General features: G+C 53.4%; 1 protein-coding gene across 1 annotated transcript; it reads left to right on the forward strand.

The window, feature by feature from the left end:
* Positions 1 to 730: 730 nt before the first annotated feature.
* MORN3 (MORN repeat containing 3) lies at positions 731 to 11,126 on the forward strand (the record flags this gene model as incomplete). The annotated part of the gene is made up of 5 exons (XM_084253075.1): positions 731 to 875; positions 4,354 to 4,511; positions 5,920 to 6,079; positions 10,537 to 10,721; positions 10,965 to 11,126. The coding sequence occupies 5 exons, from the start codon at positions 731 to 733 to the stop codon at positions 11,040 to 11,042; spliced, it is 726 nt and encodes a 241-aa protein (XP_084109201.1). The 3' UTR covers positions 11,043 to 11,126.
* Between the last annotated feature and the right edge of the window lie 2,901 nt (positions 11,127 to 14,027).

The raw sequence follows: 14,027 nt of genomic DNA on the forward strand, positions 1-14,027 counted from the left end.
GGCTAGCCAGCCTGGCGGGACTCCAGGGGCCCTGATGCAGCCAGGAGCCAGCTCCTCCGTGGGTGGGGACCTGCTCATAAAGGACTAAGAATTTGAAAATGGTGACAGCAGAGCAGCAAACCCAGTAGGGCCCTTCTAAGGCAGCAGGAGTTCGATCCCCGGCCTGGGAGCTGAACTACATGGCGCAGCAGACCTCTCCTGTCTCTGCGCTGCTCCCCTCAGTGGTGTATTTCAGTTGATCCCCCTGTTCTGCTCCCCACTCTGTCTCTGGTGAATCCTCTCATCCCTGCACCTCTGGCCTATACCCCAGTTTTTTTTTTACCCAAAAGTAAGAAAAATTTTTTAAAAATAAAAATTAAAAAATGAAGTCAGCATTCCCGCTGCTTGTCACGCTGGGTTTTAAGTGTGTGGCCCTCGCCCCCCACCCCAGGGTCACTTTATCCTGATGCCATCACAAACCTCCCTGCTGTCTCCCAGGGTTTCCAAGCAATTGTGCCATCAGAGCCTGTCTGCTGAGACCTCTGGAAAAGCCAGGGAGGGAAGCCGAGGGCCAGTCCAGCACAAAGGATATCACCAGGGCTGCTCACCCTCCTGGGGACTGAGAACACATGACTCACCCCACCTGAGCTCAGACAGGGGTTCCGGGGGATGCCCCGGGATCTAGGCATTACGTGCCCACTGAGCCCAATGCCCCTGCGCCCCTGCCTGTGGCCCCGCAGGAGTAGCCAGCATGCCTCTCTCCAAGCACCCGCAGACGGCGCAGCCCTGGTGGAAGGAGTGGGACCGCAAGGCCCAGAAGAGCGGACTGAGGCACCAGGTGTATGCCACCAACGGCGACTGCTACGTGGGCGAGTGGAAGGACAACCTGAAGCACGGTGAGGGGCCCTCGGCGCGGGCTGCTGGGGTCCGGACCGAGGAAGCGGTGCATTGCACAGAGCTTGCTGGGGACAAAGCTGTGTCCCCAAGGGGGGCCAGACAGGGACCCCACTACACTGGGCTCTGGAACGAAACTCAGCCCGGACTCCAGCTGAGACAGGTCTCAGGCCAGAGTGGTCCTGAGAGACCCGACGCAGCCCAGCTCTGGGCGCCCAAGCTCAGCCCCTGCCTGTCCTCGCCATGGCCAGCTGAGGACGCGGCAGCCCCAGAACCAACTTGTCATTGGGATTCTGGTCTTCAGAGGACCCTGATATCCTGAAGGCTGATGTAGGCAGGGAGGGAATGTGGGGGGGAGGCCCCCTACCCCAGAAGTCGCTGGGCTCAGATTTAACTGGGCTGAGCTCTGGTCTAACCAGCAGGGGGCAAGGGGAATCTTTGTGCTACCAACTAAACCCAGAAAAACATTTTTTTTAATTCCAAAAACCCTGTGGTGTGGCTTCCGGAGCTTGCAGTTCCAGAGTCTGTGCTTTTTTTTTTTTAAAGAAACCTATTTTTTTAAAGATTTATTTATTTATTTGTGCATACAGGAACTGGGGTATAGGCCAGAGGTGCAGGGGGTGAGGGGACTGACCAGAGACAGAGTGGGGAGCAGAACAGGCTGATCTACTGAAATACATTGCTGAGGGGAGCAGCAGGCAAGACAGGAGAGGGCTGCTGCGCCATGGGGGTCAGCTCCCTGGCTGGGGATCGAACTCATGCTGCAGTATCTGGCGATAACTTCAAAGCACTAAGACTTAACCGCTTGCACCCCCAGGGAGGCCTCCCACACCCTTCACCTTCTAATAATAGGCCCCTCCGACCTGTGCCACATCTGGACCAACAAGAGAAATTCTGAGATATTTCTCTTTTTTTCTTTGTTAAGATTTATTTATGCATACTAGAGCTGGGGTACAGGCCAGAGGTGGGGGGGTGAGAGGAGTCACCAGAGACAGAGTGGGGAGCAGGACGGGCAGACTGGCCGAGGTACACTGCTGAGGGGAGCAGCAGAAGAGACAGGAGAGGTCTGCCGCGCCACATGGGTATCTCCCTGCCCGGGGATCGAGCTCATGCTGCAGAGGCTGCGGACAGCTTCATAGGAAGGCCCTTTCCTCCCCGAGCCCCTGCATCGCGGCAGCCACGTGGGTACACGGGAAGGCACAGTCGCGGCCCACCCGGGACAACTCCCGCTTCACTCCCGCCCGCGGCCCTCCGGCTCGGCTCCGGCGTCGCCCCTCGGCGGGCGCCCGGGTCCCGGGGCAGACGAGCGCCGGCTCTGGCCAGGCGCCCACCCAGCTCCTCGCGCGCCCACCCGAAGCCGCGGGCGCGTGGCTTGTGAGGCAGCTCGGGCGGCCGCCGGCGAGCGCTGAGGTCGAATGTCGCGGGAGCTCGGCCTCGCCCCCACCCGCGACCTCGCGGCGCTGCCCCGCGCTCCTCCCGCGCGGGCGCCCGCAGGCGGCTCTCGCGGCCCCGCCCCGCAGCCCCTCCGGCCGCTCCCGCCGCGGAACCGGGCTTCAGTCTCATTGGGCGCTGCCGGTCACATGCCCGTCAGTGAACCAATCACAGGGCCAGGGCGAGTGGGCTGCACCGATTGGCTGGGCTGGCCAGGGGGCGGGGCCCCAGCGGGAGGGCTGGCTCTCCTCGCGCTCCGCAGTGACAGGTGGAAACAGCTTCAAGTCCACGGAGGTGTCGCTGGGCCCTACCTGAAGGGCAAAAACCTTGCTATCCTCTAACCTGCAGGCACTGTTCTAAGTGTTTACATATAAAATTGAATTTAGTGGGGCCTCCCAGGTGGCGCAGCGGGTTGAGTGCAGCGCTGTGAAGCTGTCCTCAGACTCTGCAGCGCGGGTTCGATTCCCAGCCGGCCAGGGACAGTCCCACATGGCGCAGCAGACCTCTCCTGTCCCTCCCCCCAGCTCCCCTCAGCAGTGTTTTCAGTCCTTCTGCCTGTTCTTCTCCCTGCTCTGTCTCTGGTGAATCCTCTCACCCTCCTGCACCTCTGGCCTGTACCCCAGCTCTTGTATAAAATTAATAAATCTTTAAAAAAATGAATTTAGTGATCACACAATCTCACAAGATAATCCCCATTTTATAGATGAAGAAATTGAGCCCCAGAGTTAAGTTACTTGTCTGAGATGTTACTTGTCAGATTTTTTGCCCCTGAGCTACAGAGAATCAAGATATGAAATGGCCCAAAGGGATACTCCACAAATATTTCATTCATCCCTTTGCTTAACAAATGTCTCTGTTGGATAAATATCGGTCACCAACAACAGGACAAGCACTGTTCTTTAGTGCTGGCAATAGTTCAACAGACAAAACAGACTTAAGCCAATACCCTCAATGCAGTGCACATTCTCCTGGAAGAGACAGCCAGTAGGTGATAAATGATAAGGAAGTGAATTATCTGTTCTGTTAGATGAGTCATATAAATAAGAGGGTGGGAGAGGCTTGCAGTTTTGTGGGTTTTTTTTTTTAAGATTTATTTATTTATACATACAAGAACTGGGGTACAGGCCAGAGTTGTGGGGGGTGAGAGGATTCACCGGAGACAGAGTGGGGAGCAGAACAGGTGGACTGACTGAAATACACTGCTGAGGGGAGCAGCAGACAAGACAGCAGAGGTCTGCTCTGCCATGTGGGTCAGCCCTGGTCGGGGATTGAACTCATGTTGCAGTGGCTGGCCTAGCTTGATAGCCTGGGACCATCAGGGAGGTCCCAGTCTTGCAGTTTTATATGGGCTGGTCAGGGTAGCCTCATTGAGAAAATGGGATTTGAGCAAAGACATGCAGGAGGTAGGGGGTGAATGAATATCTGTGAAAGACTGTTCCAGGCCAAGGGACAAACAGTTGAAATAGGGCCTTTGCATAGTGATCTAGGTTATTCATGACATATTAAGAAATGAGGGGCCTCTCCTGGTGGTGCAGCGGTTGAGCGCTGGGCTGTGAAGCTGCCCGCAGCCTCTGCAGCGCCAGTTTGATCCCCGGCCGCCGGCGAGGGTCCCACATGGCACGACAGACCTCTCCTGCTGCCTGCTACTCCCCTCAGCAGTGCATTTCGTCAAGTCTGCCTGTTCTGTTCCCCACTCTGGCTCTGGTGAATTCTCTCATCCTCCCGCGCTTCTGACTGTACCCAGTGCTTGTATAAATAAATAAATAAATCTTTAAAAAAAAATAAGAAAAGAGGCTGAAACACTGAAAAGGTTTCTACTCAGGGTTTGCTGTATCACTCCAGCTTCAGGGCAGAGGGCTTGAGAATTGCTGTTTGTAGGGCTAGAACTCTCTTGGGGCTCTCTTGGGGGTCTAGAGGCGAGGCATACATCCACTGTCCTTGCCCTTCAGAATCACTAAATCTAAGGGTCCCTGAGGCTTAGGCAGACATGGTGCCTGCCACCACCACCCCCAGCCCCACATCTGAAGTGTTGGCCCATCTATGTTCCAGGAAAAGGAACACAAATCTGGAAGAAGAAAGGAGTCATCTATGAGGGAGACTGGAAGTTTGGGAAACGAGATGGCTATGGCACCCTCAGCGTTCCAGACCCGGAGACAGGAAAGTACGTGAGAGTGTACTCAGGCTGGTGGAAAGGCGATAAGAAATCGGTGAGTGATGAGTAAGCCAGGCTGAAAGCAGGCCTCCCATGCTTTCATGTGTGGGGTGCAAAAGTCAGGCCTGGGAGAAAGGGGAGGAGGTCTGGGAGGGGAGTAGTTACAGGGTTGCTGTGTGGGTGGGAGAAGGAAGGGGTGGGGAATCTAAAGCCTTCTCAGAACAAAAGCCAGGAAACAGGAAGCCAGAGGAGAGGGCGCAGGGAGGCTCCTAAGGAGCCCTGTGGCTACCAGAAGCCAGCCAGGCAGTGTGGGGCAGTCTCCTCCCTCCTCACCCCCGCTCATTTCCTGGCCTTCTTTTCCCTGGCTCTCCCTTTTCTGAGAACCCTTCTGTTGGACCTGGGTGAGGGGGAGTAGGAAAAAAGGGAGCAAGAAAGCACAGGTCATCTTGCCCTTCCTTGGCCACAAGACCAGAAAGGAAGGCCCCGAGGGATAGGAGGAAGCCAGAGGCACGTCCTTAACCCATAAATGCCCAAGCTGGGGGTCACGTTCCTTCAGGTTTCTCTAACAAACTTGAATGAAGTCTCGCCATCAGCCATGGAGACATAATAAGGTAGTACTGCCACTCAACAACACCATCATTCTCATCCTCATTTTACTGATGAGAAACAAGCTCAGAGTGATGAAGTGCCTTGGGTGGGTTGTACCCCTAACATGTAAGAGTCCAGGGTTTTATGATTTCTGCCCTCAAATTGTTTACTAGCTAGTGGGTGGGGGGCAGATAGATCCCAGAATAAACAACACATATGATAGAGTGTTAGGTTAGAGGTTTTCAAGAGGAAGGTCATTGAGAATTCAAGGCAGGCTTCCTGTAGGAGGCGATACCAAAATATCCAAGGAGTTACCCAGTCAGTGGGGAAAAAGAAGGGGACTTAGCAAAGGAAAGGAGATGACAAATAGCAAGGGGTGGGAGTGAGAAGAGGGGTAGGGGGGGCCTTGAAGGCTAGGTGGGGGATCTGGATGGGGGCAGCTTAACCCAACCTCCCAGGTATGACCTTCGGGGGTGCGGGGAGAGTTGGATGATTCTCTATGGTGCTAAATGTGATGTTTCTACCATTTTTCTACCCTATAGTTTTGATAGGATTCTCACAGATATCTGCAATTTTTAATGGGGTCAAATCAGAGTTGGGGAGACGTAGCAATCAAGAGGGCGATTTAGCTTGTGTGGAGAACGCAGGGCGGGAATGGGAGGGGGAAGGGGCCGGCGAGGAGACGCGAGGGGCTGCACGAAGGCGGACGCGGGGGGCTGGAGGGCGGGACCCGGAGCGCTCAGCCGCAGCCCGCGGCGGGAGGAGGATGAGGAGGCGGCGAGGATGGAGCCCAGGTGTGCGGGCGGGTGGGGGGAGCAGGGGGCGCTGTCTTCCTGCTGGCGGCGCCACGAACAGAGTCACCTTTGTGTTTCCAGGGTTATGGGGTCCAGTTTTTTGGGGCGAAGGAGTATTACGAGGGTGAGTGGTGCGGCAACCAGCGCAGTGGATGGGGCCGCATGTACTACAGCAACGGGGACATCTTCGAAGGCCAATGGCTGAAGGACAAGCCAGACGGGGCGGGCATGTTGCGTCAGAGTGAGTCCCCGCCCCGCCCCGCCCACAAGGCCTGCTGGTCCCGCCCACCAATCCCAGCCCCGCCCCTGGCCACACCCACATCCCTCCCAGCCCCGCCCCGCAAGGGACCACACCCCGGGCCCCCTGTGTGGCTTAAGGTGACTGAGAGGCCCGGTCCCTGGCCTTGAAGAGCTTGTGCTCTACAATGGAAGCCTAACAATAAACATGCACAATTGGGGCGGTTTCTTATCGTCGTAATAATCACGGCCTACAATTTGACAACACTGAGCTCACTAACACCTCCCAACAATCTAAGGTTGGCACCGCTACCAGCCCCATTTTACAGATGAACTGAGGCACAGAGAGGTTAAGTTGCTGGCTCGAGTCACACAGCCTGATAATTGTGGGGTCAAAAAAAGTACTAAGGAATTCACCTTGAAAACAGGAAGGTGTGTGGGCCTCCCCGGTGGCGCAGCGGTTGAGCGCTGGGTTGCGAAGCTGCGCGCGGCCTCTGCGGTGCCGGTTCGATCCCCAGCAGCTCCCCGGCCACCGGAGGAGGGTCCCACATGGCGAGCAGACCTCTCCTGCCGCCCGCTGCTCCCCTCAGCAGTGTACTTCGGTCCTTCTGCCTGCTCTGCTCCCCGCTCTGGCTCTGGTGAATTCTCTCACCCTCCCGCACTTCTGACTGTACCCAGTGCATGTATAAACAAAAAACAAACAAACAAACCAGTAAAACAAGTAAATAAAGCATGCCTCTATTAAAAAAAAAAAAAAATCTTAAAAACAGGAAGGTGTGGTCCTAATGAGTTTATTAAATAATCTGAATTTTAAAATAAAACTTGCAGCTTATGAGAAAATTAGGTCTTCGATAAACCAGTTGGGTGCTTAAAATAAACTATCTTTGCATCATAAAACAAATACAAAAATGAGATATAAATGTTGACTGTTAGTAGTTATTTTCACAGGTTAAGACCTTAGAGTTATACATATTACAGATGAATGGACTAAGCAACTAAGTAAGAACTAAGAATTGGCCTATGATTTTAAATATACAATTTGTTCCTATAAATCTTGTCAATAAAAGTAATAAAGAAAAAAGAAAACAGGAAGGTGTGTGAGAAAATGACAAAGGAGTTAGGGGCAGGGGATATTTGGATTTGTCAGGGAATGCCTCCCGAAAGAGGCGTCATTCTCCATCTGAAAGACCTGGATATTCACTGAGCTGGGGAAGAGGCTTCCCAGGCCCAGGGAAGAGTAAGAGGTGTCCACACTAGTGTCAGGCTTTAACCCCCTCTCTACATAGCGATCAGAGTGAACTTTATACAAGCGAATGTTGCCGCTGCCCTGCTTTCAACCTTTGTACAGCTCCCTGTTGCCCTTACCGAATTCAGAGCCCTTACTGGGGTCCATGAGGCCCTGCATGATTGAGATCCCCTCCAGCCTTGCTCCCACCTCTCTTGAATGCCTCTTTAACACCTCTCCCCTGAACTCACTTGGTTCAGTCAGTATATACTAACATTCTCTCAGTTCCGCCCTCAATTTCTGCCTCAGGGCCCTTGAACTGCTGGTCTCTCTTCCTGGAATAAAAATCTCTGCACTATCTGCTTCTCAGAGGCCTTCCCTGTCCATTCCACCTAAAGCACTTTTCCCCATTATTCTCAGCACCGGCTTCCTTTCCTTCTTAACACTTAATGCCAGGCGGGGCCTCCCTGGTGGTACAAGGGGTTAAGCACAGCACTATGAAGCTGTTCATAGCCTCTGCAGCACAAGTTTGATCCCCAGCCTGTCAGGGAGATACCCACATGGCGCAGCAGACCTCTCCTGTCTCGCCCACTGCAGTGTTTTCAATCTGCCTGTTCTTCTCCCCACTCTATCTCTGGTGAATCTTTTCACCATCCTGCACCTCTGGCCTGGACACCGGTTCTTGTATGCATAAATAAATAAATCTTTATAAAAAAACACTTAAACAGGTGGATCATCTTGGGTGAGATACTTTGCCTCTCTGTGCCTCACGTTCCTCATCTGTAAACCAGGAACAACAGACACCAGCCCACTTCATCCGGCAGTACTGAGGATTAGAAAAGGGAGTCAGTCTGTGTAAGTGCTCAGAGCAGGGCCTGGCACATAGTACGCTCTCTATAAAGCTGGTATCATTTTTTTTTTTTTTAAAAGATGTGTAATCACATTCTTTTTTTTTTTTTTTTTTTATAGAGGCATGCTTTATTTATTTGTTTGCTGGTTTGTTTGTTTTGTTTATACATGCACTGGGTACAGTCAGAAGCGCGGGAGGGTGAGAGAATTCACCAGAGCCAGAGCGGGGAGCAGAACAGGCAGAAGGACCGAAGTACACTGCTGAGGGGAGCAGCGGGCGGCAGGAGAGGTCTGCACGCCATGTGGGACCCTCCTCTGGTGGCCGGGGAGCAGCCGGGGATCGAACCGGCGCCGCAGAGGCCGCGCGCAGTTTCGCAACCCAGCGCTCAACCGCTGCGCCACCGGGGAGGCCCTGGTATCATTTTTTTAAAAGATTTATTTATATAAGAACTGGGGTATAGGCCAGAGATGCAGGAGGGTGAGATTATTCACCAGAGACAGAGAGGGGAGCAGAACAGGCAGATGGACCAAAGACACTGCTGAGGGGAACAGTGGGCGAGACAGGAGAGGTCTGCCGCGCCATGTGGGTATCTCCCTGGCCAGCTGCGAATTGAACTCGCATTGCAGAGGCTGCGGACAGATTCACAGTACTGCGTTCAACCGGCTGCGCCACCGGGGAGGCCCAAAGCTGATATCATTATCCCACCGGATTGGGAGTGGCAGCAGGACCAGGTCTGTGTCTGTTTTGTTCCCCACTGTTTCCCCACTCCCTGGTACATAGTAGGTGTTCTGGGTGAGGGCATGCACCAGAGCCCAGTCTCCTGAAAACTAAAGATTCCAACTTTTCACCAGGCACTACAGTGCCCCACAGTAGGAGGACTGGAGATGCATCTTTTTTCAGATTTTTTTTGTTTATTTATGCATACAAGAGCTGGGGTGCAGGCCAGAAGTGCAGGGTGGGGTATGTGAGAGGACTCACCAGAGACAGAGTGGGGAGCAGAACAGGTAGATCCACTGAAACAAAGTGCTGAGAGGAGCAGCAGGCAAAACAGGAGAGGTCTGCGGTGCCATGTAGGTCAACTCCTTGGCTGGAGATCGGACTCATGCTGCATTGCTGTTGATAGTGTCATAGTACTGAGACTTAGCCCCTTGTGCCACCAGAGAGGTGCCCTGGAGATGCATCTTTTCTTATGGTCTGGACTATGGAGCCACCCTGCCTGAGTTCAAATCCTGGCTCAAACCCTTACTGTGAGCTCAGCATTTTGCCTCAACTTTGGCCTCAGTTTTCTCATCTGTAATATAAGGATAAAGATGAAACTTAACTAAGGTTATTGTGAAGATCAAACAAGATTTGTATTTGTAAAGTGCTTAGCGGATGCCTGACACTGTAATAATAATGACATTACTACAACAGCTCATACTTGGATATAGCAGGGATCAGCAAACTCTGGCCCCTGGGCCAAATCCAACCCAACATGTTTTTGTAAATAAGTTTTATTAGCACAGAGACTTGTTTATCATTTACATACTGTCCTTGGCTGCTTTCTTGCTCCAAAGGCAGCACTGAGTAGCCATGGCAGACATCCCATGACCCACAAAAACAAACATACTTATTCCGTGTCCATTTACAGCAAAAGCTTCCTGGCCTCCGATCTCAGGTTTATTTAGTGCTCTTCTAAATCTTTCCCCTGTCTCCACTTATTTAATCTTCACTGTTCTACAAGGTGAGTACAACTGTTATTCCCATTTTACAAATGAGAAAGTGAGCCAAAATGGTGACGTGACCTGCTCAAGTTCACACGGCTCGGAAGTGTCAGAGCCGAGCTGTGTTACCTTTATTATTACTTTTATAACACCACCTTCTTCAGATGAAAAATAGACTTGATTGGTGATGAAAGTGTGGGCTCCTGGTGTGAACTGGTTTCAAATCCCGCCTCTCCACTTCCTGACTGTGAACTTCAGTGAGTCCATCCGATCCCCTGAGCTTTTCCAGCGCCAGCTGGAAAGTAGAGGCTCTCACCCTTTGTAGCGAGCACGGTTCCTGTGAGGAGTCAGTGAGCTAGAACCAGTCAGATAAGTGCTGGAAACACTGCCCATTGTTTTATTAGCTACATCTTTTGCAGGAAGAATAAGATGCTGAGAGTTGCTTGTCGAAGTTCAGGGAAGCAGCGGAGGTGTGAGCTTGGTCTGAGTCTGGACGTCCCTGGCCACCCAGTTGTCCTAGACCCTTTTCCACCCAGCCGGCCCAGCTCACTGTAGCCAAGCTGGTTTTCTTCTGGCTTCTGAGTGACATGGTGCAGGTGCAGGCGGCAGCATGGTGGAGGAGCCAGCCTGGTTGTTTGCTGGTTCACGGTGCCCCAAACCCACACCTCCCTGTCTCCCTCCAGAGAATGGGAACCGCTACGAGGGCTCCTGGGAGAGAGGCATGAAGAACGGGTCGGGGCGTTTCTTCCATCTGGACCATGGTCAGCTCTTTGAAGGCTTCTGGGTGGACGATGTGGCCAAGTGTGGCACCATGATTGACTTTGGCCGTGATGAGGCCCCTGAGCCCACCCAGTTCCCTATTCCTCAGGTGAGCAGCCCTCACCAGGGCTCGGTAGCCACACCCAGAGACGGAGAGAAAACAGCACACACCCCCCCCCCAGCCACACCCAGCCTGTTTGGGCCCAGCCCAGCCAGAGAACAGACAAGGTTTGTTTTCAGTCAGGTGATCCCCAGAGTCAGGCAGCACTGCATGAGGCTTGCAGCACCCCCTAATGCTGGCAGCCTGGGTCTTCCATGCTCCCCAGCCCAACACCTGGCTGCTTCCCTACAGGTCAAACTGCTGGACCCCGACGGTGTGCTGGAAGAAGCCATGGCCATGTTTAAGAAGACAGAGAAAGAAAGAGATTGATGCCAGGTGAGGGGCGGGCACACGGCCACCCTCTGACTTGGTCAAGGCAGCTCCTAGCCCTGGAGTCCTTTGGCCAAGGGCAGTAGCAGAGGGGGAGTCTTGCCTCCTGGAGCACGCAGCTGGTCCACTTGGCTCTCGTCCTTTCAAAACTCGCTTCCCAGTTTGTTCCAGAGCTGCCCAATCTGCCCATGTGCACCTGGGCTTACGGGTGGAACACCGGCTCAGAGCCAGGGGTACGTTCTTTCCTGGATGCCCTTGACAGCTGTCCAGCCCCAGCCCCTCCTGGGTGTGGGTATATGTGGGCTTCCAGGAGAGTATCGGTACAGCACCGCCCCTAGCCCTAGCAGAGAGAGCCCCAAAGCATCAGGAGTCATGGGACTCACCCAACCGCTCAGACCAGTGTGGCTCCCGCGAGAGCAGCTGGTGGTGGCAGCGACTCCGGGCACACCCTCAGTGCCCTCCGAGGGCACATCACCCTCCAGTACTGGCCCATTTGCCAATATGGTTTCAGTGGCTTTCCCCACCATGGCCTTGGGGACCTCGTTACCGCCATCATTCTAGGACTCCACTCCAAGTGCGTGAGAATAAAGGAGAACCCAGTGGCATTCGCCTGGGCCTGTGGGGCCAGATCCGGGGGAGCGGGTGGGGGATCCGGAGGGATTTCAAGCAGAGAAGATGGAAGGAATGCCCATGGACTGGGTGAACTGACCTTGGAGAGAAAGGGGTATGCCAGAGGGGGCGCCTCGTCTACACACCGGCCACCTGGACTGGGTGTCAAAACCTGACCTGGCTACTCAACCCAACCCAGGTTCTCAACCCCTGAATCCTGAGGGAGCTTTAAAAACCAAGAACACCTGGGACCCACACCCAGATCCTCATCTGGGCGAAGTGAGGCCTGCGCCTTCAGAAAGATCCCAGGGTGATTCTAGTGTGCAATGGGGGAAGAGGGAAGAACCCCTGACTGAGCAGATGACCTCAGTTTCCCCAGCTGTAAGATGAATTTGGGAGCTCTCATGGAGGCAGGGGTTGCGGATTTGCGATCAGATGTAATGGCGGACACCATGTGTTGAGGTTAAATTGTGAGCCGGACTGGGGAAGGGCCTTGGCTCTATCTGATGTAGACAACATTCCTGCGAGGCAGAAGTACCTCGCAGGTAGAAGTACCTCTTTGATAATGGTAGACGCTGGAGCTCTGCTGTCAGACTGCTGGGTGTGAATCCTGGGGGCGATTTGGTAGCTGTCTGTTCTCGGGGATGTCACTCGATCTCTCTGTTCCCTGGTTTTCCTCACCTGTAACATGGGACAGCAACCGGTACTTCCACCAGGGGTACTGTGCAGGCAAAAGAAAGCATGGGTCCACCCTTTCTAGCTCGGGGGCATTAGGCAACTCCTGGAGACTTTTCTGGTTGTCACAACTGGGTAAGGAGGGCGGAGGCTACTATCGTGCAGTGGGTCAAGACTGGGGAGACCCAACATCTGCGACAATTCACCCCAAGTCAGCAGCGTTGAGGGCAGGTGCCCCTGAAATAGTGACACCTGCAAGGTCCCAGCAAAGGTCTGGCACAAGGGATTCCACAAGCGCTCACTGTTGCTGTTGCGGTTCCCCCCACCCCGCTAAACTCTTAGCCGGATGGCCTGACCCCAAGATGTGACCCTGTCGAACCAATGACGCCAGAAGTCTAGCCTGCCCGCGCTATGACGCAAGCATGCACAGAAGGGCCCCGGGCTGACAGCGCCCCCCCACCACCACCTTGCAAGCTGTCCTGCTGTAACTAATGCCAGTTTAGAGCAGGAAACTGGGGTTCAGCTCAGCGAGGCTCACAAGTCACCAGGCGCTTGTACCTCTACGTAGGCCTATCTGCCCTTAAGGCCCGGAAGCAGCTGTTTAGGGGACAATTTTCCTGCAAAAGCTGCGGGTGTGTGCTTGTTTATGTTCAACATTTCTCAAGGTGGGAACACAATAAACTGGCAACAGTGCTTGTCTCTGGGGATAAGGAGGACCTGGGATGGGGGAAGGGCAACTAAGTATGGTTTCCGTTGTATTTGGAACTGTGTGAATATATTATGTATTCAAAATATAAATAAAACTGAAATTCAAGAGATTGTATTGTTAACTTGTGTTCCCTTAGTTGCCTGGGTTTGCATGTACCTGGAGTGCTTGTTTAAAAAAAGATTCCAGGGCCTCCCCTGGTGGCGCAGCGGTTGAGCGCTGGGTTGCGAAGCTGCCCGCAGCCTCTGCAGCGCTGGTTTGATCCCCGGCTGCTCCCTGGCCACCGGAGGAGGGTCCCACATGGCGCGCAGACCTCTCCTGCCGCCCGCTGCTCCCCTCAGCAGTGTCCTTCGGTCCTTCTGCCTGCTCTGCTCCCCGCTCTGGCTCTGGTGAATTCTCTCACCCTCCCGCGCTTCTGACTGTACCCAGTGTTTGTATAAATAAAAATAAATAAATCTTAAAAAAAATTAAAAAAAAAATATATCAGAGAAACTGGGCCTTCCCTGGTAGCGCAGGTGGTTGTGCGCAGCGCTCTGAGGCTGTCTGCAGCCTCTGCAGTGCCTGTTCAATCCTGGCTGGCTGGCGAGGGTCCCACATGGCGCGGCAGACCTCTCCTGTCACGCTCACTGCTCCCCTCAGCAGTGTATTTCGTCAGTCTGCCTGTTCTGTTCCCTGCTCTGGCTCTGGTGAATCCTTTCACCCTCCTGTGCATCTGGCCTGTACCCCGGTTCTTGTATAAATAAATAAATAAATCTTTAAAAAATATATCAGAGAAACCAAACTTAGGGGGTATTCTACAAAACCACAGACCTGGACTCTTCAATAATGTCAATGTTACAAAAGACAAAGTCATTCTAATGAGAGGCAACTGAAGAGACCAAACAATGCAATGTGTGATCCTGGGTGGGAAAAAAATCTGCTGGAAAGCATGTGTTCAGGACACGAGGGAAAGTGATCACGAACTCTGTAATTAGAGAGGAGTATTGCATCAGATT

Source organism: Talpa europaea, assembly GCF_964194135.1.
Source record: "Talpa europaea genome assembly, chromosome: 14".
NCBI lineage: Eukaryota > Metazoa > Chordata > Mammalia > Eulipotyphla > Talpidae > Talpa > Talpa europaea.